Source organism: Marasmius oreades, chromosome 4 (genome assembly GCF_018924745.1).
Source record: "Marasmius oreades isolate 03SP1 chromosome 4, whole genome shotgun sequence".
Lineage (NCBI taxonomy): Eukaryota > Fungi > Basidiomycota > Agaricomycetes > Agaricales > Marasmiaceae > Marasmius > Marasmius oreades.
Window position 1 is genome coordinate 1829035 of NC_057326.1, and position 24943 is coordinate 1853977.

At 46.2% G+C, this 24943-nt stretch overlaps 7 protein-coding genes across 8 annotated transcripts; 6 read left to right on the forward strand and 1 right to left on the reverse strand.

Annotated features, from left to right (window-relative positions):
* Positions 1-6593: 6593 nt before the first annotated feature.
* Positions 6594-7684, forward strand: PMM1 (Phosphomannomutase 1; the record flags this gene model as incomplete). The annotated part of the gene is made up of 7 exons (XM_043152163.1): positions 6594-6677; positions 6731-6851; positions 6915-7083; positions 7137-7199; positions 7255-7291; positions 7339-7530; positions 7583-7684. 7 exons carry the CDS (start codon positions 6594-6596, stop codon positions 7682-7684), a joined length of 768 nt encoding a protein of 255 aa, XP_043010249.1.
* A 133-nt stretch (positions 7685-7817) lies between these two features.
* On the forward strand, positions 7818-12781 carry E1B28_007427 (uncharacterized protein; the record flags this gene model as incomplete). Its single annotated transcript, XM_043152164.1, has 4 exons — positions 7818-8276; positions 8337-11229; positions 11285-12681; positions 12734-12781. The coding sequence occupies 4 exons, from the start codon at positions 7818-7820 to the stop codon at positions 12779-12781; spliced, it is 4797 nt and encodes a 1598-aa protein (XP_043010250.1).
* Positions 12782-13181: 400 nt separating this feature from the next.
* On the forward strand, positions 13182-17849 carry POL3 (DNA-directed DNA polymerase delta). The gene is made up of 24 exons (XM_043152165.1): positions 13182-13308; positions 13358-13494; positions 13545-13616; positions 13674-13747; positions 13796-13906; positions 13957-14092; positions 14152-14270; positions 14326-14423; positions 14481-14641; positions 14701-14943; positions 14992-15257; positions 15311-15497; positions 15552-15758; positions 15806-15957; positions 16012-16128; positions 16181-16304; positions 16355-16518; positions 16567-16661; positions 16719-16804; positions 16856-16972; positions 17032-17181; positions 17242-17370; positions 17426-17565; positions 17618-17849. The coding sequence occupies exons 1-24, from the start codon at positions 13256-13258 to the stop codon at positions 17729-17731; spliced, it is 3252 nt and encodes a 1083-aa protein (XP_043010251.1). The 5' UTR covers positions 13182-13255; the 3' UTR covers positions 17732-17849.
* An 86-nt stretch (positions 17850-17935) lies between these two features.
* Positions 17936-19798, forward strand: E1B28_007429 (uncharacterized protein; the record flags this gene model as incomplete). The annotated part of the gene is made up of 9 exons (XM_043152166.1): positions 17936-17945; positions 18010-18060; positions 18111-18207; positions 18263-18635; positions 18683-18754; positions 18807-18914; positions 18964-19094; positions 19148-19543; positions 19603-19798. 9 exons carry the CDS (start codon positions 17936-17938, stop codon positions 19796-19798), a joined length of 1434 nt encoding a protein of 477 aa, XP_043010252.1.
* Positions 19799-19944: 146 nt separating this feature from the next.
* Positions 19945-22059, forward strand: E1B28_007430 (uncharacterized protein; the record flags this gene model as incomplete). Its single annotated transcript, XM_043152167.1, has 8 exons — positions 19945-20190; positions 20247-20315; positions 20371-20637; positions 20688-20934; positions 20993-21126; positions 21178-21657; positions 21711-21863; positions 21931-22059. The coding sequence occupies 8 exons, from the start codon at positions 19945-19947 to the stop codon at positions 22057-22059; spliced, it is 1725 nt and encodes a 574-aa protein (XP_043010253.1).
* Positions 22060-22210: 151 nt separating this feature from the next.
* On the forward strand, positions 22211-23729 carry E1B28_007431 (uncharacterized protein; the record flags this gene model as incomplete). Its single annotated transcript, XM_043152168.1, has 8 exons — positions 22211-22318; positions 22383-22607; positions 22660-22774; positions 22844-22883; positions 22944-23025; positions 23080-23104; positions 23174-23395; positions 23476-23729. The coding sequence occupies 8 exons, from the start codon at positions 22211-22213 to the stop codon at positions 23727-23729; spliced, it is 1071 nt and encodes a 356-aa protein (XP_043010254.1).
* E1B28_007432 (uncharacterized protein) lies at positions 23728-24934 on the reverse strand. 2 transcript variants are annotated; one of them, XM_043152170.1, is made up of 7 exons: positions 24749-24934; positions 24491-24688; positions 24363-24437; positions 24245-24308; positions 24125-24192; positions 23990-24072; positions 23728-23938 (listed from the first exon to the last, which is right to left on the reverse strand). In XM_043152170.1, the coding sequence occupies exons 1-7, from the start codon at positions 24879-24881 to the stop codon at positions 23870-23872; spliced, it is 690 nt and encodes a 229-aa protein (XP_043010256.1). In that variant the 5' UTR covers positions 24882-24934; the 3' UTR covers positions 23728-23869. The 2 variants fall into 2 exon arrangements, with proteins under 2 accessions (XP_043010256.1, XP_043010255.1); XM_043152169.1 differs by having other exon boundaries at positions 24125-24308.
* Positions 24935-24943: the final 9 nt, after the last annotated feature.

The window sequence follows — 24943 nt, forward strand, 5'->3', positions numbered from 1 at the left end:
CGCGAAAGGAAAGATGACAGCTAAATCATACCCATCTTCTAACAAACGCGCCTCTCAGAAATTAGAATTAGTTCATGCGGATGTACTAGAATTTCCAACCCACTCATATCAACAAAACAAGTATTGCTTAACGATGATCGATGACTTTTCCTCATTAGGATGGATCTTCCCTATCCGAAACAAATCCGATGTTTTCCAAAGGCTAAAAGAATGGAAGACATTAGTGGAAAACCTATCCAATCTAAAAGTCAAGAAGCTACGCTTCGATCGAGGGGGAGAATTCTTCTCTAGGAACTCAGATGAATTCTTCAAACAACATGGAATTTCTATCCAATCATCTGCACCGCACATACATGAACAAAATGGACGAGCGGAACGTTTCAATCGAACGCTACGAGACAAATCTGAGGCGCTTCGACAGCAAGCCTGTGCACCAGAAAGCTGGTGGCAATTTGCCATTGAGACGGCTCTTCATGTATACAACAGAACTCCAATTCATTCCAGAGAATGGAAAACACCTGTAGAGATTTATAGCAACAAACAACCTGATGTTTCATACTTCAGAACGTTTGGTTGTGGGGCTTATGTTCATAATCATAAAGAAGTACGCAAAAACAAGCTAACACCACGATCAGAAGCAATGATCTTCATTGGCTATGAACCAGGATCGAAAGCTTATCGTTTTATGCGCATTACTAGCAACTCTATCGTTGTTAGCCCCAATGCTACTTTTGATGAATCATGGTTTCCCAAATGCAAACAGGAAGCACCTGGATCTATCGAGATAGACCAATCTTCCAAACCAATCCACTCTACGCCTTTTTCCCAATATCCTTATAACGGTCATGATCACAATGATCACCATCCAAATTCCAACCAAAAGGACGCTTTTGACGAATTTTGGAACCTTCCCAATGATAACTCTGACGATGAGGCTCCTATAGCGGATCCTGAATGTAATATTCCAAAGGATGAACAACCTCAGGAAAAACCTCATGAACAGAATTATCCTCCACAACCTCCTCCACGAACTCATAAGAGATCTCAGAAAGTAAGAGATCCTTTGCCACCTAGAGACGTCGAACCTAGAATTCGCATACCTCGAATACAAGAAGGAAACGTTTATACAGGCGATCCCCTTGAAAACCAAGAACAAGGCATGCGAAGTTGGCAAAAGACAGTTAATCCACTAGGAATACCTGAAAAGATACCAGTGAAACCGAAAGAAACTGTCATTCCTGAGCAAGGAAACTCCGAGAAAGAGCTTCTGACTAGACTTATTCAGGAAGGGGGAGAACAATTCATTAAAACATTTCTTTCATCCGCTATCAAACCAGATTTTGATACAGTCAAAGACTGGTCTTATTCTGAAATCCTCAAACGCCCACCGGAGGAACAGATAGAATGGCTGAAAGCTTGTGGAGAAGAACTGAAATCACTAAATGAAAGACAAGTGTTTTCAGTAGTAAACCGTCCTACACACAGAAAACCAATTAAATGTAGATGGGTATTCGACAAGAAGTCGGATGGACGCTACAAAGCGCGATTAGTAGCAAAAGGATTTTCACAAATCCAAGGCATAGATTACGACGAACTATTTTCACCAGTTGTACGCTTTGAAACAGTACGACTACTTCTGGCATTAGCAGCACTAGAAGACTGGGAAATCTCAGCGCTCGATGTCAAAACCGCCTTCTTATATGGCGAGTTAAAGGAAGAAATCTTTATGGAACAACCAGAAGGATTCGTCAAGGATAAAGACAAGGTTTGGAAGTTACGCAAAGCATTATACGGCCTGAAGCAAGCCAGTCGAACTTGGTGGCATACGTGTACACAATCAATGATGAAAATGGGCTACACACGATGCGCTTCAGATGCTGGCGTATACATCTTCCAAGAAAACGGCAAAACAGTAATTGCCATCATTTATGTCGATGATGCCCTATTCATGGGATCCGACAAGGACCTTCTCAATAGAAAGAAGAAGGAATTTATGAAAGTCTGGGAATGCAGAGATTTAGGAGAACCGAAGGAATTTCTTCGAATGAGAATCAGGAGAGATCGCAAAAATCGAAAAATCTATCTTGATCAATGCGACTATCTTGAAAAAGTAATCCGAAGATTTGATATGACAAATGCAAAATCAGCAAACACACCATTACCTGGTGGATACACACCAGTTACCAACACAAATACTCCAGATCCAAAACTTCGATCACAGTTCCAATCAGTAATAGGATCACTACTTTACCTCATGCTTGGAACACGACCTGACATTGCACATGCTGTTATCAAACTATCACAGCATGGCGCAAATCCATCCCGAGATCATCTTGATCGATCAAAGTATATCCTCAAATATCTTAGAGGAACTTCCAAATATACACTCACATACGATGGAAAGTCGAACATGGGATTCATGGCCTATTCCGACTCAGATTGGGCAACAGACCCTAGTAATCGAAAATCACACACTGGATATTTAATCAAGTTTGCCAACGCACCAGTCTGTTGGGTTTCACACCAACAAAAGACCATTGCATTATCATCTACGGAAGCCGAATACATGGCACTATCTGACTGTGCTAGACAAATCAGATGGATTGAAAACCTCTTTGGAGAAATAGGATTCCCATTAGAGTCAATTCCACTAATTGGCGACAATCAAGGATCACTATTCTTAAGCAGTAACGAAGTACAAGAAAAGCGAACCAAACACATGGACATCCGCTTTCATCACATTCGCGAATGCATCACCGAAAAGAAGATTACACTCTTCTATTCTCCTACAACCGAAAACCCTGCAGATCTTCTCACGAAGAACCTAGACAAAGTCAAGTTCGAAAAATGCCGTAAAGAACTTGGATTAATCTTCCACTAATTCTACACTATATGAATTCAGTGAGGGGGAGTGTTGAACTTATCGTTTAACATGTGACCGTGTCAGTCACAAGACTTAGACACAAGACTCCATAGACATTAGTAGTTACTCATGTACATACGTCTGTCACTATATTTACACTATCATTCACATGGATAGTTTACTTATCTACCAATAGCTTATAGAACTCACAGTAGATGACTGAGCATTCTCTCACATCTACTTATATCTACCAATAGCTATATGACCTCTAGAGATAACAAGAACCTTGTTACTCAGACACATTCATTAGATACTATCTTTAGTTCTAACTCACACAGACATGCTTAGCACGACATAGCACGACATACCTATTATTATACCTACAAAGTAGTATAAAAGCTAGGTAGTAACGACCTGTAAAGACAGGCTGTTCTATACGAATATCCTACCTCTTAACTCTAAACAAGTTATCATCTCAAGTCCTACAAAGTAAGTCATCCATTGTGCATGCAGGCTAACAGCCTTGCACCCTGTTGCTTTCAATAGAACTCGGGATTATCGCGAGTAAAAAGAGGTGGTGAGGTCAAAAGCTCCCTTTGAATACTCTTTCTTCTTTTTCTACGATAATCGTGAGTGCCAGTCTTCGGGAAATGACTGGGATTATACGGCCAGACCTTTCCCAGAACAATTTTAGTCACATCACAAAAAATCGCGAATTGTGATATACTGTTACACAGTTTGTCACCACGTGTCAGGACGTTGAAACCAGATACTCCAATATCATTCATTATCTTTTGCCGGGCAGATTACCAAGTCAATATATTTTTCCATCATCTATCCGGTATGAATATTTTAAGTTGTCAAACCCTGAATGATCTCCAAAAGGAAATAATGTGGAGTTCATTCACTCCCGAATTTCTGACTTCGTCATCATAGCGTACAACTCCCCAATAATTTTTTTGTTTGCTTATCTCATAATGACTATAGCTTGCCTGATGTAATAAATAAAATAAGCTGGTTGTGACAGGGAGTCCTTCATGCCACAAAATTTAATGGGGTATCATTCAATGTAGGGCTTCTACATTAGGACAAGGGGGTGCCTTTGTTGGCCTTGTTAGATGTATCAGCAGTGACCATCTTAGAACTGTATAATATTCAGGATCATCACCTGTAGAGCAGGTAGAGTAGTAGATGAGTGCATATTACATGTCCTAAACTCAGATTTTGAATGTGGGGATGAACCTGTACGTCGTAGGTATGGCCGGCGCGCGCGCGTAACGCAATCAAAATCGCTAGCACCAGGCCTAAATTTGACCTTCAACAAAATAGTACTTGTAAGTACGAACTAACTTACTCGGTACTGCATGCATGTGACTGTTAACTTCTAAAAACCGTAAAATATACTAAACCAAAATATAATAATTATAATATGTTACTCTATATATAGCTTGCAGTCACGTCAATTGGTATCAGAAACAGAAATTAAGAAATCCTTGATATAGCAACATCAAGTGCACCATATATGAAATAATTACGCCGAAATGAGCATTACAGATTTTTTTTTGCCCCGGTGTAGGGCAAACATGATAATGTCATATCATGTCATATCTACATTATATTTGATGGTAGGTCGTCAGATAAGTGATAACAGCAGATGAGGAGCCATCGTAATTAGCGTTTACCCCCGTGGTTTTAATCCAGTATAATCCAAAATAAGGTATCCCATCATCTGGCAGGGAAATGATACTGATTCTGGGATAAGATATCACAGGCACGTCATGATAATCCATTATCCCAATCCCCGGATTTTTGTGATGCAGGTTAAGGTACGCAGCTATCTGGGTTTCCTCCCGTTTCTTCCTAGTTTGTAGGGCCTCTGCAGATAGAGCTGCTCGTGCTATGTAAGTAGGTGCATCAGAAAGGGAGGATATGGCAAGTAAAATGTCAAATGAGCCACCTCCATGCTGTGGTCATTGGACTGTGGACAGACCAAGCCGCGACGCTTTGCTTCGGCTACGCTCTTCTCTCCCGTCCATTTGACCTTGTCTCCACCGAAAGCCTTCGCTCGTTCTCACTTCTGAATTGCATATAAACGCCGTCCCACATATCTAATGTACTGCTCTCATCTACCAAACTGTCCCCATTCTCTCCAACCCCATTCTCGCTACTCGAGACCCCCATCACCTTGCCATTGACGATGGCTTCCTTCAAGAAATCGTCTTGTCGCCACCGAACAGTTTCGACACTTCCTATGTGAGCAACTCTGAGGCTGACGAATCGTCTTCGTCTCTCAAGTCCTTAGCCTCGCAACTCCATCTCCAGAGGCCTGAAGAAGCATCCGTCATCTGGGTACTAGACAATTGATCGTCTTCCAACAGCCTTTGTCAAGCTCGCCCAAGGACCAGTCAATCGGTCGTATATTCCTTTCTGATCCTTATCCACTCTGTAATTCCTTCGCGATACCGTCTTTCAATGGAGCACGGACCTTTGTCTTTTTCGTCCATGTTCTTGGAACTCCATTCCATTCGTTTACATACCTTCGTCGAACACTAGAGTCATCAATCGGACTTTGGGCCATCCTTTAGCTTACTCTTTGTAAGGATCGTCACTGCCTCTATTGTTCCGACTTCTGCCCGAATAGTTTAAGTTATCTTTATGCTTCATTTAGAGATACTTCACGTCTCTATGGTTGTGGTCTCAGAACTGTACCGTAAACACGAGACTTTCACCCATCGGGTGATGGTTCACGATCAGAATTCTTCAAAGCCTCCGTCCCTGGTGTTGGTCAAAGAGAGTAACGAAAGGATACGAAGCAAATACGACGTCTAATTAGCGAAAACTTAGCGGGATTGTACCTACACGATCTCGCCAATTCGATGCCTGCCCCAAAGGTAACACACGACTGTTGTGGTATAGGGTTCCGAGGCAGATAACGCGAGCGATAGTCGAATCGAGTCTTTTGACTGGTTCGCTGCGTTGTTCCCTTCCCAGATGCACAGACGTGCTATGATTGATTTTTGCCATCGACAGGGTGTTCGAGCTCGAGGAAGCGAACTCCGAATAATCATCTTTCGAGTTGTACATCCGAGGATCTCTATGGAGAAGTGGGAGGCGCTCTTTAAGCGAAGACTGGGTCGAGGGGGAGACTTTTGTTGCCGTGTTGAGAGTCAGATCAACTATAAATGACCGGAGGCTATGAGAACAGCGGGATAGTCGCTGAGAGACAGTCGCACGTTTGAGGTTATCACTCGAAGGGCCCTCGACCTTGAGAATGTGGTGTAAAGCACACCGAGAGGTAATGAACCTAGTGCCGATAACCTGACGCCATATAATGCTGACGGTAGCGAGAGAGCTGCAGTCAACTCGTTACAGTGAGATAGATAGATAGATAGGAATTACATCCCCTTCGGACCCAGTGGATTCCAGGGATACTCGTCTCGATATTTATCCACCTCCACTTCCGATAGTTTGCAAGACTGGCCACGGTTAGTTGATTTGTCATCACTGGTATTCTTCATGTATATATTGAAGCGGCGGTCTGGAATTTCAATTTTTCGATTTTTTTGATGGTGTGTCGCTGGCAGAACGAGAGAGACGTCAAGTTCACCGAGAGCAAACGCTGAGCAACGTCGATCAAGGGATGTCAGTGGCTGTGATCACAACGAACTCACGCGCCTCAACTTCTCACAAGGTTACAGCCTTCCCACCAACTTGCCACCAAGTTTAAGAAATGGTCTCTTCTGACTTTGCAGACAGGCCTCACAAGAAACTCGTCTTGTTCGATGTTGATGGCCCTCTCACTCCTGCTCGCCAGGTATTACATTGTTCCTGGATCGTGCTCGATCTCCCTCATTTCATCCCAAGTAGGCTGCACACCCAGACATGATCAACGCTCTTCGAGAACTCAGGAAGAAAGCGGTCATTGGTTTTGTTGGGGGTTCTGATCTTGTCAAGATTTCTGAGCAGCTGTCTGTCGCGGGCAGTAAAGGTACGTGTTAGACTGATTTACTCATCGCCGTTGCTCACCTTTTCTCGCTGTCCTACATATTAGCCATTGACAACTTTGATTATGCATTTGCTGAGAACGGATTGATCGCGTACAAAATGGGTAAACCGCTTGCATCTCAGTCATTCATCAAGCTTCTGGGTGAAGAGAAATATAAACCCCTCGTCAACTTTATACTCCACTACATTGCTGACTTGGATATACCCATCAAACGGTCTGGGGTGTTACCATGAATCCAATCGCTTTCTTCTAACGCCTATTTTCAAGCGGGACGTTTGTGGAATTTAGGAACGGGATGATCAATGTCAGTCCTATTGGTCGTAACGCAACGTGAGTCAAATAGACATCTGATTTCTGCTGCATTACACAAATGTTGTTGGATCAGCATTGCAGAACGACATGAGTTCGAGGCGTATGACAAGGTTCTTTCAACCTCCTGCATCCCGAACTGCTCTCAATTTTTATATAGGTGCATGGTGTCAGAGCGGCATTCGTCAAGGTACTGAAGGAAAAGTTTCCCGATTACGGATTGACGTTTTCCATCGGTGGACAAATATCCTTCGATGTATTCCCAACGGGCTGGGACAAGACGTATTGTTTACGCCATGTCGAAGATGAAGACTTTGAAGAGATACACTTCTTTGGTGACAAAACTCACCCGGTATGTCCGCTGAAGATCTAGTCGCAGTGAATACTGAACCGTCCTCATGTAGGGAGGTAATGACTATGAAATCTTCCTCGACGAAAGAACGATTGGACATACCGCTCAGACGTACCAAGACACGATCGACGTGTTGAAGAAACTGTTTCCTTGAATATCGAGAGATTCAAGCCTCAAGTTATTACTGTGTTAAGCTCGTTGTATGTATGTAGAAACAAATGGAGTTAGTTCATTTGCGGGCGGAGTCTGCCTCGTGGTAAAATTTACTGTCGCTTACAGCCTGGACAATGATGGACATTCGCAGGGCAACGCGCGAAGACATCTTCGATCTCCGTGCACAAATTCATACCGACTCTCCTAACCGCATGATTTCCACAACGTCCCCAACCGCCGATGACTCTGAACATTCCGTCCTCGAAGATGACTCTGACGGCGAGATGGACCGTGACGACTACATAGAAGACGACGACATCATGGACGACGACGACGACGGGTCATCTTCGCTATCCATTCCCAACGAATCTATCGACTTCGACCTTGTTTATTCTCTTCATAGCTTTGCCGCTACTGTCGAAGGCCAGGCCAATGTTGTCAAGGGGGACTCCCTCTTTTTAATGGACGACAGCAACAGTTATTGGTGGCTTGTCAGGGTTCTCAAGACTCAGGAGGTCGGGTACATTCCCGCTGAGAACATTGAAACTCCATTTGAACGGTTGGCCAGGTTGAATAAACATAGGAATATCGACGTGAGTAGTTCTAAATCCGAAATCTTTTACATTCTCTAAACTACTCCTTTGCACCTCTAGCTGGCATCTGCAACTCAGGCTGAACTTCAAGACGGTCTATTACAGTCTCAAGATCGTCTCCGTCAAAACATCAACAACTCTCGGCAAGGCCGCACAGAGTCTCCATCTCAAACACGCCTTGAAAAGACCAAGACCGTTGATTTCAACGTCGACCGCAGTTTCCACCGCTATCCACCTGCAGTATGGCGTTTTGAAGAAGATATGGACGAATTTGACTACGAAGACGAAGAGGAGTATGACGTCGGTGAATATTATGAGGAAGACCCAGTGCTGGCAGCTGAGAAGGCGGTTGAGAAGGAGGTGTTGGATCGGATAAACGCGAAAAGTGAACCGGAGGCGGAGTCTGGTGCACACCACTCACCGTTAGCGGAGCCTGACGATGAACTGAAGTGGGACGACGCTGCAGCAGAGGAGTTGAGAGCACAACAAATGGCACAGCGTCAACAGTCCCAGCTACCACCGCAACAGCAGCTAGTAAGAGCCTCGCCATCACCCACCCGAAATGGGATTACTGAACAACAACGCGTGTCACCGACCTCTCACTCCCCCACCGGCTCATCCAATTCTACTACTCCGTTGTCTATATCTACTGGCCAGAACGGGCAACGTCGCCTCGTTACGGATCCCTTCTCCGAATTCGACAGCAGCCCGAACAGTGTCAATCCATCGTCGCCCTCAAATTCGTCCAGCACCCACGAGACGGTCAAGTTAACTATGACACCGACCATTGTACGGGAGGATGTATTTGAGGGACAACAAGTTGCGACTTATTCTATTGATGACAGAAAGAGGCGAGTTGACGATGAAGACAATCCTGCGGCTGAGGATCCCAGGAAACGAGCAAAAGGAGTAGTCAGTCCCGTCTCCTCCGCTCCAGTCAAGTCAGCCCCAACAACTAGTGGAGGAAAATTGCGCAAAGAGAGAGATCGCTCTGACTCGACAACCCGTTCTATAGATTCTGGATCAGGGTCTGTAGAGGACGACTCGTTAGGTAAAGATAAAGATGGGAAGGAGAAGAAGAAGAAATCAAGCATGTTTGGTGGGCTGTTCACTCGAAAGAAGGATAAGAAGGAGGGGTCGAAGGATCTCAGGGATACACCCGGTGGAAAAGATACCAAATCCTCAGTATCCATGGAAGCCGATATCATTGTCGGACCCAATAATGCAGGAAGAGTTTCAGAAGAAAGTGGTCGACGACCTTCTGGGAGCAGTGTTGTAGTAAGTGTTGAGAGTGGCATGGTTTCGCCCACGACCGCTATGGCTATGCAGCAGCAGCAGCCACTCATTGTACCTTCGACGCCCCCTCAAAATCACCAATCAGCAGGCTTGACCGCGGGGTCGACTTCGTTCGGATCCCTGAGCTCGGCGATATCTTCAACTTCAACTCCTCCTTCATCTCTAACATCTTCTCCGGCTGCTCAAATCCTGAGACAGAAAGATCAGGCTCAGCAAGCCTTATATCAGCAATACTTGAATCGGTCCCCCGCAACCCCTCCAGACCTAGTACCCAACTATGGGCTGCAGAGTGCCAGTGTGGTTAATACTGGTGGGAGGTGGGGTCGGGATCGAGACGCTACCTCCGCTGCTCAATCCCAGTCGAGTGGCCTTGCACCCCCGATGCAACGACAAAGACCCGGATCGTTGATTCTGACGCCTGAGGCATTAGCATCACATCCGATTTCGTCCATAAACGTGACCTCACCTTCGTCTGCGACGCCATCTTCTGCAGCAGCTCAGGGAGGTCAGCCCATAACAGAGCTCTCCGTCGTCAGGATCTTTGCAGGCAGAGGGCTCGAGGAGGAGACCGAGGCAACCTTCAAGACCGTTTTGCTGAACTCGCAAACTAGCGCGAGCGAGCTGGTCGGTCAGGCTGTGCAAAGGTTTCGACTTAATGTACCCAACGGGGATGGTCATTCAACGGATGAGGAGGAGGAGGATAATGATGAGCCTCATGTTAAGAAGGCGAAAATGACGGGCCCGAGTTGTTTTTACTATTTGACAATCAAGCAGATCGAAGGTGGAGCAAGCGTCAAACTGAAATCGGATGAGAAACCACTGGTTGTTTTCGAGTCGCTCGTTGAGGATGCCAGAATCGTGCGCGAAGAAAGGGAACGGGAGGAACGGGAGCGTGAATTAGCTTCAAGAAGCGGGGGTGTCATGGCGACACCCAAGGTCAAAAGAAGTAGCGTTGGATCTATCAGCTCTGTGGCGAGTAATCTGAGCATGCATCCTGCGATCAAGAAATTACCTATGAATGATTTCACCGATGATTCGGCGGTCAAGTTTTACCTGCACAAGAAAGGTGTCTATCCCGAGGAAGATGAAGAGTATGATGAGTTGGCAGCTTATCAGAGGTATAGTACGGAGGAAGAAGACGAGACCATGGTTGCCGCTGATACCTCTATCTCGAGTAATACGGGAGATTCTGACTCTGGAGGATTCTTGTCGCCATCTGGCCCTGGTTCGAGCAGACACCTAGCACCATCCCACCCTGCGTTAGAGAGACTCTCTTCCCCCTTGAAGTTTGCTCTGCAACTTGTCATTCATCCAGAAGACCTTCCTGACGACATGGTGTTTGATACTGTTACGGAGGCTATTGTCTTCAAAGGCACTCACAAAGATCGGGAGCGGGACTCAAGAAGACATTCCCACGCTTCATCCGTTTCCAATACTTCCGCAACGAATTCATCCATCCCTCAGAATTTCCGGAGAAAAGTTTTCGTTTTCCCGAGGAATGTCACCGTCGCTGAAGTCATTGAGTTGGGTCTGGAGAGATTTGGAATATTAGAGGGTGTGGTCGATGGCGGTGACGAGGTGGAGGATAAATGGACGAAGCGTAGGAGTAGTGCTGCCCGGGTAAGGTATGGGTTGACCGCGATTATGGGTGACTCTGGTAAGTTCTATTCCTTTTGTGAATTAGCCAATCCAATATTTGACGTCTTCATCAGAAAGGGAATTGTCTCCAGCAAGCCGTATCATTGATGCCTATCCCCGTCCACCGACTTTCCGCACCACAGATCGCGACAAGCGCTCTAAAGATTTCCACCGCCGGTCGATGGATTCTACTCAAATACTAGGAAATATGGACGACTTGTCCACGGACGATCCTGTGTTTGTCTTGAGGCGAGCCACATCTTACAGAACTTCTACCAACAAGAATCGGATGTCTGCCCCCTTGGATGAACTCGCGCTCAAAAACCTACATCAGCAGATGAACCGGGACTCGATAGCTTCATCTACCCGATCTGGGGGAACGGATAGTGCTCCCATCTCGCCTATGGGTGCAGGTGGGTTTGCTGATCAACAGGCGAAGAAAAAGGAGATCATCGCGGCTCAGAGAGAAGCTTTCAGGGCTACGCAACGTGCTATGTTATCTGCCCAAGCCAACTCTCTCCGTGGTGTTGACGTTCTCTTACCAGGGAACGCCAGACTCCGTAGTGCTCGCGTTGATAGCGATGATAACTTGCGGTACTCCTATGTTGAACCCGATGGTGAAGCATACGATATCAGTGATATCGTGGAAGAGGAATGGCACGCTGGGGATCAACATCGGCGTGAGAAAGATAAGAGAGATTTGTTAGAGGGCGTTGTGACGGGGCGGCCAGGCGCTAGCGAGAAGCTGGATAGAATCCTGGGAAGGATAAAGAAAGGAAAACCTGGTCTCAAACCCTCCGGTCAAGGAACTCAGCAAGGAGGTTTTGTTCGCACTGCATCACCGTCATCTCAGTATTCTCTGGATGAAACCGTCGAAGCCTATGGACGATCACGTTCTGTAACACCTGCTGGTTCTATGGCTAGTGTCACGGCGGGACCCAAGGTGGTTGGACAGGTAAAACGTTCACCTTCTCCGGCATCTACTGTGGGTGGAAGGCTTTCACCCTCCGGTCTGCGTCCAGGCACAGTCACTCCTACTGGCGCTGCCGGTCAACGACCAGATGCAAGGCGAAATCCTTCGATCGCATCGGTCATGTCAGACTTATCAGGTTATGCAACGGCTGCCTCGCAACCAATGACGCCCTCTCCAGTTGAGTACGAGCCGCCACGCTCGATAACAAGTACCCCAAAGCCGCAAGGGCGACACCAGCGTCCAAAACCTGCCAGTCCCAATACCGGGAAGAAGGCACCTATTGGGCGGCCGTTCATACCGAAGGATGACTTTGGTGTCTCACAGATGATGGCAATCATTGAGTACAGAGCGAGCAAAGGTGTCATTCGCCACACCCCGGCAACTCGTGATCCAGTGGAGGAGATGTTATTTGGGAAGCCAATAGATCTTGCAAGCTTACATCCCGCGATTAGAGATATCTACGCCGATTCGTTTAGAGAATTGGATGAAGTGGACAAAGTGCGTCTCTTATCAAGCTAATCTTCTTTTGAAGCTGACAGTGTCCCTCTAGTTCTTAGACGAAGAACTGCTACGTGTTCAAGTTGCAAGACAGTCATGATACTCGATTCTATTCTATATTTTTTTATACCCTGTCCTTCCGTAAGGGAAGAGATACCATCACTCAATACCTGGCAATGCTTTTTAACTATATACGCTCCCTCACTATTACTGTTTTGTTTTGTCTGCTTTGCAATCACATTATGATAATCCGTCTACTATCGCGTGTACTGTGGCTAATCTCGCTAGTAGTAGGATATCAATTCTACAACGCTATCCTCCATTCCGACGCGGATTCATCCATAGGATCAGGTCTCTACTCCGCAATAATAGTATTATTATTATGAGGGATTTACATCCTTACAAAAGACTTTTGTTAGTGCTCCGGTTCCCAACCGGTTTCTGCGGCCCGCTGAAGCATGCTCGTCACGGTCACGGTCGCGTGTTCACACCCGTTCTTTCAGCGTGCCACATCTTGACGCGTTACCTCGCGAACCTCCTTTTCCTTCACTCGCACTCGACCCCCTCGGAACGAATGGCAGGTCCGCTCACATCTTCAACTATTAACATGCCAAATTTGAAAACAAGGTAATTCCTCATCTACCCGCGAAATTTTCTAATGACAACTGGCACATAGATCAAAACCAGAGCTTGATTCTGAGCCAGCATCCAAGAAGCGAAAAATAGAAACTCCATCGTTCTCGCAAACTAGGTCTCAGCCTTCATTTGCGGATGTCCTTGAGAAGTTGAAGGAGGAGACAGGCGAGGCGCCTGGTACGTTATCGTCTGGCCCTCCATAACGCGACAACTCAATCTTTTCTCAGAAACAGAAGGTGGTGCTAATTGCTGGTCGCGACCATCACTCCCATCTATAAACGAACGAAGAGACAAGATTGGTGGGTTGTAATGTCACTCGAGTTCCGTTCCGCAGTTCCAACTACGCAGCTTTCCAGTCTTCCAACAAATTGACATTGAAGATCATTATGGGGATGGACCACCGATCATGAGAATGTATGGTGTTACAGAGGTGAACCTACTTCCTTCACCAAGTCTTCGAGAGTCTCACTTGATTCAGACTGGCCATAGCGTTCTCGCACATGTCACTGGTTTCCTCCCATATTTCTATATCGCGCAACCCCGTGCTTTCCAGGAAGAAGACTTGGAAGCTTTCCGGCAATACCTCAACGTCAGTAGTATACTCTCCCCCTCTTCACAATCTGACATGCTTCATATCAGAGCCTCACCGGAGAAAGTGCCGTCTTAATAGTGGAAATCGTAAAAAGGCGCACTTTATGGGGATACAGAGGAGATGACATGGTTCCATTTATCAAGATTACCGTGTCTTCACCGAAATGGGTACCGAAAGTTCGAGATGAGTGCAGCTTCTACTAAACCACACCGCTAGACCCTAATCCTCGTTGATCTCATTACGCGTCTTCGAACGCAATGAATGTAACTTCAGAAATGCGTTCCCTGTTCGAGTAGGGGAATCTTATCCCACATTTGAGAGTAACGTTGTTTTTACCCTTCGGTATATGATTGACACTAAGGTTCTTCCATATCTTACGTTTCGCAAAATTTGAGCTTACTTTACTTTATCGTCAGGTTGTCGGGATGAACTGGATTGAAGTTCCGGCCGGAAAATACAAACTCGTCGCGCGAGAAAAGAAGAAGTCTCACTGTCAAATCGAGATAGAAATGAAGTACGTATTTGAGATCCCTTCTCTGCATCTTCATTTCGAAGCTAATGTTCAGTGCAGGTGGAACGATTTTGTTTCTCACGAACCTGAGGGTGAATGGTCAAAAATAGCTCCCCTCCGCATCCTGAGCTTCGATATCGAGTGTGCGGGTCGGAAAGGTGTATTTCCTGAAGCATCGAAAGATCCGGTCATTCAGATAGCTAACATGGTCACACGTCAAGGTATGAGCCTACACCTTGTCGAGTCTGAACCACGATGTAACTTCCAATGGGTGTTTCAGGAGATTCTCAGCCTTTCGTCCGAAATGTCTTCACTTTAAATAGCTGTTCTCATATCATCGGTTCTCAAGTTCTTTCATTCCAAGACGAGTCCGAGATGTTGGTTGCCTGGCGAGATTTCGTATCAGAGGTTGACCCCGATCTCGTTATCGGTTACAACATCTCCAATTTCGACTTTCCTTATTTGATGGATCGAGCAGAAGCACTCAAAGCCAAGAAATTTCCTTACCTTGGGCGTTTAAAGAGTGCGTCCATGTTACTTAACATCCTCTCATTCATTGACATCCCATTAGACGTGCAGACAAAGATGAAGGATACGCATTTCTCATCAAAAGCCTATGGCCAGCGTGATTCCAAGGAAACAATCCTGGATGGTAGACTGCAGTTGGACGTTCTCCAGTTCATGCAACGAGAGCATAAATTGCGAAGTTATTCCTTAAATTCTGTCTGTGCCCAGTTTCTTGGGGAGCAGAAGGAAGATGTGCACCATTCAGTGATCACTGAATTACAAAATGGTACCTCAGAGTCCCGTCGCCGACTGGCTGTATACTGTTTAAAGGTTGACTTTCAGTGCTTGGTGCACGACGCTATCACTGATGACAAGCCATCTAGGACGCGTACCTTCCGCAACGACTGCTAGACAAGTTGATGTGCTTCGTTAACTACATCGAGATGGCCCGAGTTACCGGTGTACCGTTCAACTTTCTACTCTCCCGAGGCCAGTCGATCAAGGTTTTGTCACAGCTCTTCCGTAGAGCTAACGAAGACGGATATCTGATACCTGCCCTTAAAGGAGAAGGTAGTTTTCTTTTTCTTTGCGGTCTATATGAATACGTCGTTGATCCGTTTTTAGGTTCTGATGAGCAGTATGAGGGAGCCACTGTTATCGAACCTCGTAAGGGCTTTTACGACGTGCCCATTGCAACACTGGACTTCAGTTCCTTGTACCCATCTATCATGATGGCACACAACCTATGTTATACGACTCTGTTGGATAAGCCCACTATAGAACGTCTGAAACTAGACAAGGACATTGATTACATTCAGACCCCTAATAATGGTATGCTCCTCATTTGCTGAAGTAGACACCGCTAATATTCTCTCAAGATTATTTTGCCACGACTACTAGACGAAAAGGTTTACTCCCTGCTATTCTCGAGGATCTGATCGCAGCGCGAAAGCGGGCCAAAGCCGATCTGAAAAAGGAAACCGATCCCTTCAAGCGGGCTGTTTTGGACGGGCGGCAACTTGCACTTAAGGTTAGTTTCGCGCTCAAGCTGGACAGAGCCGTTGATCCACTTCCTGTAAAACAGATTAGTGCCAACTCTGTCTATGGTTTCACTGGTGCTACTATTGGAAAACTTCCGTGCCTGCCGATTTCGTCGAGTGTCACCGCGTACGGTAGACAGATGATTGAGAGAACGAGAACGGTGAGTCGTGATGGGATCAAGGTTTGTAGCTCATTTTTTACACAACCAATAGGAAGTAGAAGCAGAGTACAGTGTAGCTAACGGACACGCCTATGATGCGACCGTTATTTACGGTGACACTGACTCAGTCATGGTCCGATTTGGGCCCAAAGATTTGGAGACGGTCATGAAGCTAGGTATTGAGCTACCCTTCTACACCCTCATCCAAGCTAATTGCCAAATGTAGGTAGCCAGGCTGCTGACTTTGTCACCGTGAAATTTGTGAAACCAATCAAGCTTGAGTTCGAAAAGGTGTACTTCCCGTATCTTCTGATCAGCAAAAAGCGATATGCGGGCCTTTACTGGACCAGACCAGAGAAATACGACAAGATGGACTCTAAGGGAATAGAGGTAAGTGAGGCCTATGTACGCGTTTGGACGTTGCTGAACTTTTGACAGACGGTGCGGCGAGACAATTGTCGCCTGGTGTCCACGGTCATCGAAACGTGTTTGCACAAGATGTTGATTGACCGTGATGTACCAGGCGCTGAAGCGTACGTTCACTAGTTATTCCTTCCTACGCCAGCATTGAATGAGTGGATACTATTCAGATACGTGAAGCAAACGATATCGGACCTTCTACAGAATAAGGTTGATATGTCGCAGTTAGTCATCACGAAGGCATTGTCCAAAAGCGGTGCGTTTTCTCATATACCTTGAATATTTGATTGCTGACATTGGAGATTAGACTATGCTGCCAAACAAGCCCACGTGGAACTAGCAGAACGAATGAAACAACGTGACGCTGGTTCTGCGCCTGCTTTGGGTGATCGTGTAGCATACGTAATTGTTAAGGGTATGAAGGGTAAGTTCAGCCATTTGTGTCAAGAGGGATTTTTGACTTCGAACCTAATTCTTGATCAGGCGCGGCAGCGTATGAAAAGTCAGAGGACCCTCTCTTCGTTCTCGAGAACAACATACCCATTGACACCCGGTATTACCTCGATAATCAACTTTCCAAACCTCTGATGCGGATCTTTGAGCCGATTCTGGGGGAGAAATCATCTGCTCTTCGTGCGTTCACCCAACTAGCCTTAATAGTTTATACATTCGGCTGACCCCTGTTTGTTTCAGTATCGGGAGACCATACGCGAACAATACAAATCGCCACTCCCACCGTGGGTGGACTAATGAAGTTTGCGGTCAAGACTATCACATGTCTTGGTTGCAAAACACCACTGAGAGCTAACAACAGCTTGAACAGTTGGTCTTTCCTCTTTTCCAGTTTCGGGTGGTTCTCATGTATATGTATATATAGAGGACGGTGCTGTTTGTAAGAACTGCAGACCGCGTATGGCGGAACTCTATCAAAAGCAAGTCACACAAGCGTCAGAACTTCAAGTGAGATTCTCTCGACTGTGGACGCAATGTCAACGATGCCAGGGTTCCCTGCACCAGGTATGAAGCTTCAGACTTTACCATCTTGAATTCCCATTGACAATATTTCCAGGACGTTTTATGTAGTAGCAAGGACTGTCCGATATTTTACATGAGAAAGAAGGCCCAAAAAGATGTAGAGGATGCTAACGTGGTGCTCGAACGATTCGATACGGACGTCTGGTAACCCTCGATAACCTCATTGATATTATGTATCTGCAATTTTCACCTCATCGCACGCCATTTCTGTCTAGAGTAATTAACTGCATACTATGGGATTATTATTATTTCAATAGTTAGTGCGGAACGTACCCTGTTTCAGATCATAGGCGCTCATAGGCGTCAACTTTTGACGCTTAGAAATTTGACACTCTTCCTCTCTGTAACGGTCATGGCTCAACGTATGATCTTTTTCTTTTTGTTCTCTATGTCCGCTCAGGGCGAGTTGAACCCGAAATTTCATAGGACTATCTCTCGCTCAGCAAATTGCTCAGTTGAACACACCAGCCCCTCCAGGTACGCTCAGTTGGGTGCCAATTCCAAACTTTTGCTAAACTGTTCGGAAGAATTCAACGCAGAGGAATTTTTGACTGCAGAGCGCGAAGACGAGGATGATGATATTCAAGGAATCGATGGTGCGAGGGATCATTATTTGGATGTTGGGTGAGTTGTATTTTTCCGGATAGTGGTAGAAGAGACTTTGAACACAAAGTTTCAGCACGAGTGCTCTTCGAAAACTTCAAGACAGTGTGGAAGATCTCAAGTACGAGGGTGTACGAACGTCGCGTAAACGACTCCAAGAACAAGATTTTTTCTCTGAGGAAGGTGGAAAAGATGAATGTCTTGAGGAGGAGGAGGAGGAGGAGCGAGGGGTAGAGGATGATGAACATGAAAACGAACCTGAACCAGCTTCTTCCGAAGATGAAGTGGACGAAGAAGATGAAGACTCATTACCAGAAGAGAAAATGGCTACACCTACAAAACATGACCATGAGAAGAAGGCAACAAATGAAACGGAGGGAGTCACTTCCACGCTGCGTAAAACACGGGAGGACGATCGCAAGAAAGGATTGGCTATATCCAAGCAAATTGTGAGCGGCCATTTCCTACCCAGGAGTGTGTAACTTATCTGGTCCAGGAAATATGGGATGGTCTTCTCGATGCACGAATACGATTTCAGAAGGCGTCTGTTGCTGCTAACCGATTACCTGTAATGTTTCTCGGTCGGGTTTCTGGATTCGTGCTGAATACTTAATCTCTAGGTACATCAATGGTCAACCTTCAGAGAATCGTCACATTTCCAGGAATCTTTGCTTCGGATGTTACAGGAAGCAATTACACTATCGGAGGAACTCTTTGATTTACAAGAGGTGATCCGCTTTTGGTCCAAATTCTAGAACGCCGACTCAAAAATTCTAGGCCTCAGTATCTAGGGAAGCCGTCTCTTTACCACCGAGAAAGCGAAGGCGAACGGAAGCATCTGGATCTATATCGGACTATAAGACACAGTTAGAGGATGCTAGTGATTCACTCTCCGCTTTTGAACATGCGTACGCATATGTCTGGATTTCGTGTTGAATTTCCATCTGATTATAACGAACAGACATCACCCTCCTCTTGTTCAGACCCTCAATAAATGGTCCTCTAAAATACAGGCGATAGCACCATCCGTTCTTCTCCCTGCCAATCGGAATGCGTTCTCCAAGGACCGCAATCAGATAAAGAGTGCAGTGCAACTGATGGATGAAAATCTTTTAGATTACACAAAGCTCCTCGGGAGAACGCACGTTTGGAGAGGGAGGGGAACCCGACTTGGCGTCCCAACCGCGACGGAGAATGATGAAGACCTCTTTGATGACACCGATTTTTATCAACAGCTGTTGAGGGACGTCATTGATGCCAGAGATGCCTTTGGAGCCAACGACTGGATGCTTGCACAAAAAGAAAGGAAGGCGAGGAAAAAAGTGGACACGAAAGCAAGTAAAGGAAGAAAGCTGCGGTCTGTTATCTTCGCGGTATTGTACGATGTCAGTTTTGACTTTTTTTCGAACATCCTAGGTATGAGGTGCATGAAAGACTGAGAAATTTCATGGTGCCCATAACTGTTCGGGGAGCATGGCACGAAGAACAGATTGATGAACTATTCTCGTCGCTTCTCGGAAAAGGATTTGAGAATGCTTTGAAAGACTATACATCTGGAGATGCTATGCAGCGAGATTCAGATGAACTACAGGGCTTCAGGCTGTTTGGATAGATACTGTTGTAAATATTATTTACAGAACGTACTGCTTACGGCACAGTTCCCTGGTGAAACCGCCGCGTGGTGGCGTAGCTCAAATCATCACCGAACGTGACGCGCGAGACTCATCGGTGTCTGTCATTCGACACTCATCACCACGAATGGAAGGATTCGACGACGAGAATCCTTTTGAGACAGTTTCTTCTCAGTCATCTTCTACTGCTCAAATCGACGTGTCCGAACCGTCTACACCTCCTCCAAATACTGCGAACCAGTTCTCGCCCAAATCACCTAACAGGCGGTTTCCATCCCATGGCTCTCATAGGCAACCTCAGTCCAACTCCAAGACCGAGTTCTGTTGTGAGCGTGATAGAGCGCTGCATTCTGGAGAGGAAATTGAAATCTTGGTGCGCCTCAAGTTCATTCATTTTGCGCCTTGCGGCCTTTAGAACAAGAATGTCAGATTGTTGACGCACTGAAGACGAGTGCTGGTTCTGCTTCACCTTATATCACCTATATAATCAAAACAGGGGTGAGCACCTTCGAACTGCGTCAGGGAGCTGTTGCATCAGACATACTCCTCTCAGATTGTACAAGCAAGCCATCGTTACTCGGAATTTGAGTCCCTAAGGCAAAGTCTAGTAAAGCTCTATCCGACTCTCATTGTTCCTCCAATACCGTCGAAACAAACCATTGGAGATTATGCGGTCAAGCAGGGCAAGGCCAAAGAGGATGCGGCTATGATAGCTCGGAGAAAGCGAATGCTTCAAACATTCCTGAACCGACTAGCAAGACATCCTATTTTATCCAATGAGCATGTGTTCCATCGGTTTTTGGATGGCGAAGTGTCATGGGTGAGGTATACTCTTCTTAGATAGGTTAATATCACTTACCCTCCTCGTAGACCGAAGTTCTCAATTCTCCACCTATAACGCTCCTTCCAAAGAATATCTTGAAAGCCCCGTCCCACAACCCGACCGATCAGAATGCCTCCCAGTTCTACGCAGCTTTGCCAAACCCCTCTGCCGCTCATCCATTAAGACAGCCAGATCAAAGGTTCCTCGATTCTGAAGCCTTCACTAATAAGTTCGCGGTCCATCTTAGTGGGCCTATGGAGAAAGTCACACGGAGAACCGTGAAGAGGTGGTCAGGTGAAACACCACCTCTACATGAATCCTGCTCTCTTCACTCAAGCAATTCAAATTCTAGATTATGCCCAAGACCACTCAGAGTTGGGTGCTGCCTTGAATGGTTTCAGTCTCAATGAAAATGGATCGCTGTCGGGAGCCATAGAGAAGACCGGCCAGGCGGTGGATGCTACGTTCATGTCCACAACTAAGCTCGTAAGTAGCAGGGATTATGTTGAGGTACTATTATTAAATCATGTTCTTTAGCTTCAAGAATTAGAGCAAAACTGGGCGGAGCCTCTCCAAGAATACTCCCAGTTTTCGTCCATTATCAAGAAGCTGCTTGCCTATCGTCATCAGAAACACGTTCAGTTTGAGATGACGCAGGACGCCCTGGAGACCAAACGCGAGCAGATTGAAGAATTGGAGAAGAGCGAACGAGAAGCTCAGCGTCTGGAAGAGGCATTGGGTCGGGGCGGCCTCAGCAGAAGTACACCGGCCGTATCCCCAAACGAAGACAGTGAAGAAACAGAGAATAGCGACGGCAACGAGCAGGTATCACACAGTGCACCACCTTCGTCTGTGGTGCCTCCTCATCCCGGTCCCAATCCTGCACGACGGCGGACTCGGGCGCCGGGCATGGGATTCCTCAATGCACTTAGTTATACTTTGCACGGTATGATGGATGTGGATCCCGAAACAGCCAGACGGAATGGGATATCCAAAACCAGGGAACAAATATCACAGGTTTGGGAGCTTGCTTATATGATGACTTTCAGGTCTTTTAATATCTTCCGTAGCTTGAGGACGCGTTGCATCTAGCGGAACAGGACCTCAGATATTCAGCGTCGACAATACAAGTAGATCTGGATCGCTTCCAGAGACAGAAAGTGGCTGATATCAGAGAAATGGCGATTAGCATGGCAAGGAGTCATAGGGATTGGTGCAAGAAGGTACGTCTGCCATTCGTATTGACTCTGGTTCCGTCCCCGCGTGTCTAAGAGAGGTTGTCAATGTCAGAATCTCGAGGCATGGGAAGAAGCCAGGAAAGAAATAGAGAAAATCCCGGAGCATCCCAACAGGTTACCTGCCGCTGCCCAGGACGCGAAAGTACGCAGGGACTCCACTGCCACTATCGGTGGTCGTTGACTTTTAGGTGCACCGCAACTTCATAGTAATTTCCTTAGTGCTTGTAATCATGGGACGCTGGATATTGTATTAGTTGAATGATCCCAAGAATAATCATACGCTAGCCAATTTCTTTGGATGAGTGAGATGCACAGGAGATGAAGCTTTGAAGATGGAAGGAAGTCCCATCGGTGGGCGCTTGAGAGCTTGCGCTGTCGGTACCGAACTCCGTCAACGAGTGAAGCTCGCAAACCCTACATTCACATACATTCTATCTCCTGTAAGCAGACTCAATGACTCGTGGACTCGTGTATAGACATACATTCTGATATACACTTCCCAAGGCAGCAGCTCTCAGACCATTCGACAGCCTGACATATCTCACGAGATTATACTCTCAGAATACATTCTTGCCAAGGAATTGCGAGTTGGCGAGGAACCAAAAGTTATTCTCAGAAGTTGGAAAGGCCGGAACTGACTTAATGGTCGACCAGCCACACGGGGAACACTCAGAAGAAACTAAGGAGAAAGTCGTTCTCATTCTGGTGGGATTGATTGGATCCGGAAAGGTACGGATTTCTCGTATGCTCTCGCAGTGCGATACAACTCCTGGCCTTTTAGAGTACCTTTGCGGAAGCTTTAGCAAGGCACTTTGCGAATTTCCAGAGGTGCAGTCAAGACGACCTCGGAGATAGACAAGCAGTAGAAGAACTTGCCCGTCAGTCGTTAAGACAAGGTGGCATGAAAAGATTCCCATTCCATTCAAGTTTGTCCCTGAAAAGCTGACGACACCCGGCTTTAACAGGCTTGTCGGTCTGTATAGATCGTACCAATTTTAACGCTTCGTATGCATTCGAACAGCACCCTTCTTGTTACCCGTGTGAACTGAAGACTTGTTTGTTCAGACAACGGCGGTATTGGATTGACATTGCTCGCGAATTCCCTGGAACTTCAATATGGGTCATTGTTTTCAATACACCGTATGAGGTCAGGAGAAGTCCTAAGGTGTATATGTCGTCATTAACCCATTTCGCCATATAGGAATGTGCCGCCAGGATCAGGAAACGTGAATCATGATTCTAACTTTAAGCTCCGTTATTCATCCTGATGCTGATCAGGCTCCTCTCGACTTTAGGTGTTTCGCACCCCACTATTAAGAATGTCGAGCAGGGGATATCTGTTCTGGCGCGATTCGCTTCTGACTTCCGGACGCCCCAAGCTGAGGAGGGATTTGACCGAATGATATCCATTGAAACAATGTCTTACCTTGAACCTGTTTACTCTCGAACGGACGTCGCGGATATCCTCAAACGACTTCGTGATTCACCACAGTTGTATTCTCCCAGAATTATCATCGGTAGGTCATTGATTCTGTCCCCAACGCGGTGAAATATAATGCGTTTGTGTTGCATCTGATTTGATCTCTCCTTCATACAGCTTCTTCGCATCTCGCAATCCCGAATAACGCTGTAGGCCGTGGCCCTTTCGATACACTGACTATGTTTTTGGGAAGAAATTCAGACTATCCTATGCCGCAAAATAGTCACAGGCGGCCGCAGCATCATCGTGGACGAGGCAGAAGGGGAGCCTGGCAACCTTCGGCCATGGGAAGTTCGTCACCGCGCATTCACAACGACACACTCCCTGAAAGGAGGCAAGGTGGCCCTACTTATTTTCAGAGCGTCGATTGAACTGCGGGCGGAAAGTCGCCAGACTTATATTACGGGAGCCACATACATGTACCGATCTTATATGTCCGCAGTCTGTATTATCGGGAGTAATACCAAGTTCATTCTCACCTTGCGAATTTGACAAGAATGACCATCCAAGCTCAACTGTCTGATTTATTCGATTCGGTTTGCACCTCCTTCATCTTTTTGCCAAGTATTTTTGCGCTTATCTAGAAGAGCCTGTCAATCTTCCTCTCTCTCCACACGCAATGAAGCCTCACATTCCGGATGTGCATAGCCGCACGCTCAACGCCGAACTCTTTAGAGCGCTTGTATTGTTCTAAAGCCTCCTCTAGGCGGCCGGCTGTTGCAAGGGTCAGAAAAAAGACAATAAGACGAGACGCTAAATCACGAACTGGCTTCCAAAACTGCGGCAAGATTGAACGCAATTTCGGGGTCCTCCGGTGATAGAGAAGAAGCGATGCTGGAATGATACTTGTTAGCAGTAGGACAGTCAGATTATGCGATCGACATGCTGTAAATGATGCAAAGCAAGGTCTGGACGCGGTAAAGGAGAAATGATGTACGCGCTGGCCAAATCTATCGGTCCTGAATGTGAACAATGATCTCGAGTTCAGTTACATGAAGACATACTGGTATGGGCGTCAGGACTTTGCGGCTGCAATGCTATTGATTCTTTCCAAGCGGCGATTGCTTCGTCAACTTCCTCTGTCAACTGTTTTGAGTGAATGAAAGCTTGAAAAGGATGGATCAAGATATACTGAGGTGATAATGTGTGACACCAAGATTGAAAAGAGAACTAGCATTGCGTTTGATTTCTGCGCTCCGTTTGTACAGAGTTTTGGCGGCTAAGACGTCCCCCTCTTCGAGTTTCTGAGTTCCCTCCTCTAAACATCGTAACGCTTCCACCTCCGCGGGGTCGGAGGCAGTAGAGTGTGGCGTAGTCGATGTAGCATTCCCTAATGTATCAAAGTAAACTTGTAAGTGGATCCTCTACATGCAGAAGAGTTTTGACATACTTTTGAAGCTTATAGGTGCCAAAATTCTGGACTGCAGATATACCCGCGACCGGGACCGGTGTAATGATTGAAAAGTAACCCGATTTACCATATAGCGAGCTATAGAAAGAGCAGGGCGGAGATGTGAGGCCATTCCTTATTGTTAAATTTTTCCCCTTTTAATTTTCAGGACGGAGGTGAGGTATTGAGGTCAAG

Excerpts from the sequence above, each read along its gene's own strand:
- POL3 (XM_043152165.1), top strand. The coding sequence starts at position 13,256 with ATGGCAGGTCCGCTCACATCTTCAACTATTAACATGCCAAATTTGAAA. Across the intron at positions 14,093-14,151 it reads ATGGGTACCGAAAGTTCGAG|GCGTCTTCGAACGCAATGAA; the intron begins ATGAGTGCAGCT and ends TGATCTCATTAC. Across the intron at positions 16,973-17,031 it reads AATTGTTAAGGGTATGAAGG|GCGCGGCAGCGTATGAAAAG; the intron begins GTAAGTTCAGCC and ends ATTCTTGATCAG.
- E1B28_007432 (XM_043152170.1), bottom strand. The coding sequence starts at position 24,881 with ATGGCCTCACATCTCCGCCCTGCTCTTTCTATAGCTCGCTATATGGTA. Across the intron at positions 24,689-24,748 it reads GGCACCTATAAGCTTCAAAA|GGAATGCTACATCGACTACG; the intron begins GTATGTCAAAAC and ends TTGATACATTAG. Across the intron at positions 24,438-24,490 it reads TGTCACACATTATCACCTCA|AGGAAGTTGACGAAGCAATC; the intron begins GTATATCTTGAT and ends AACAGTTGACAG.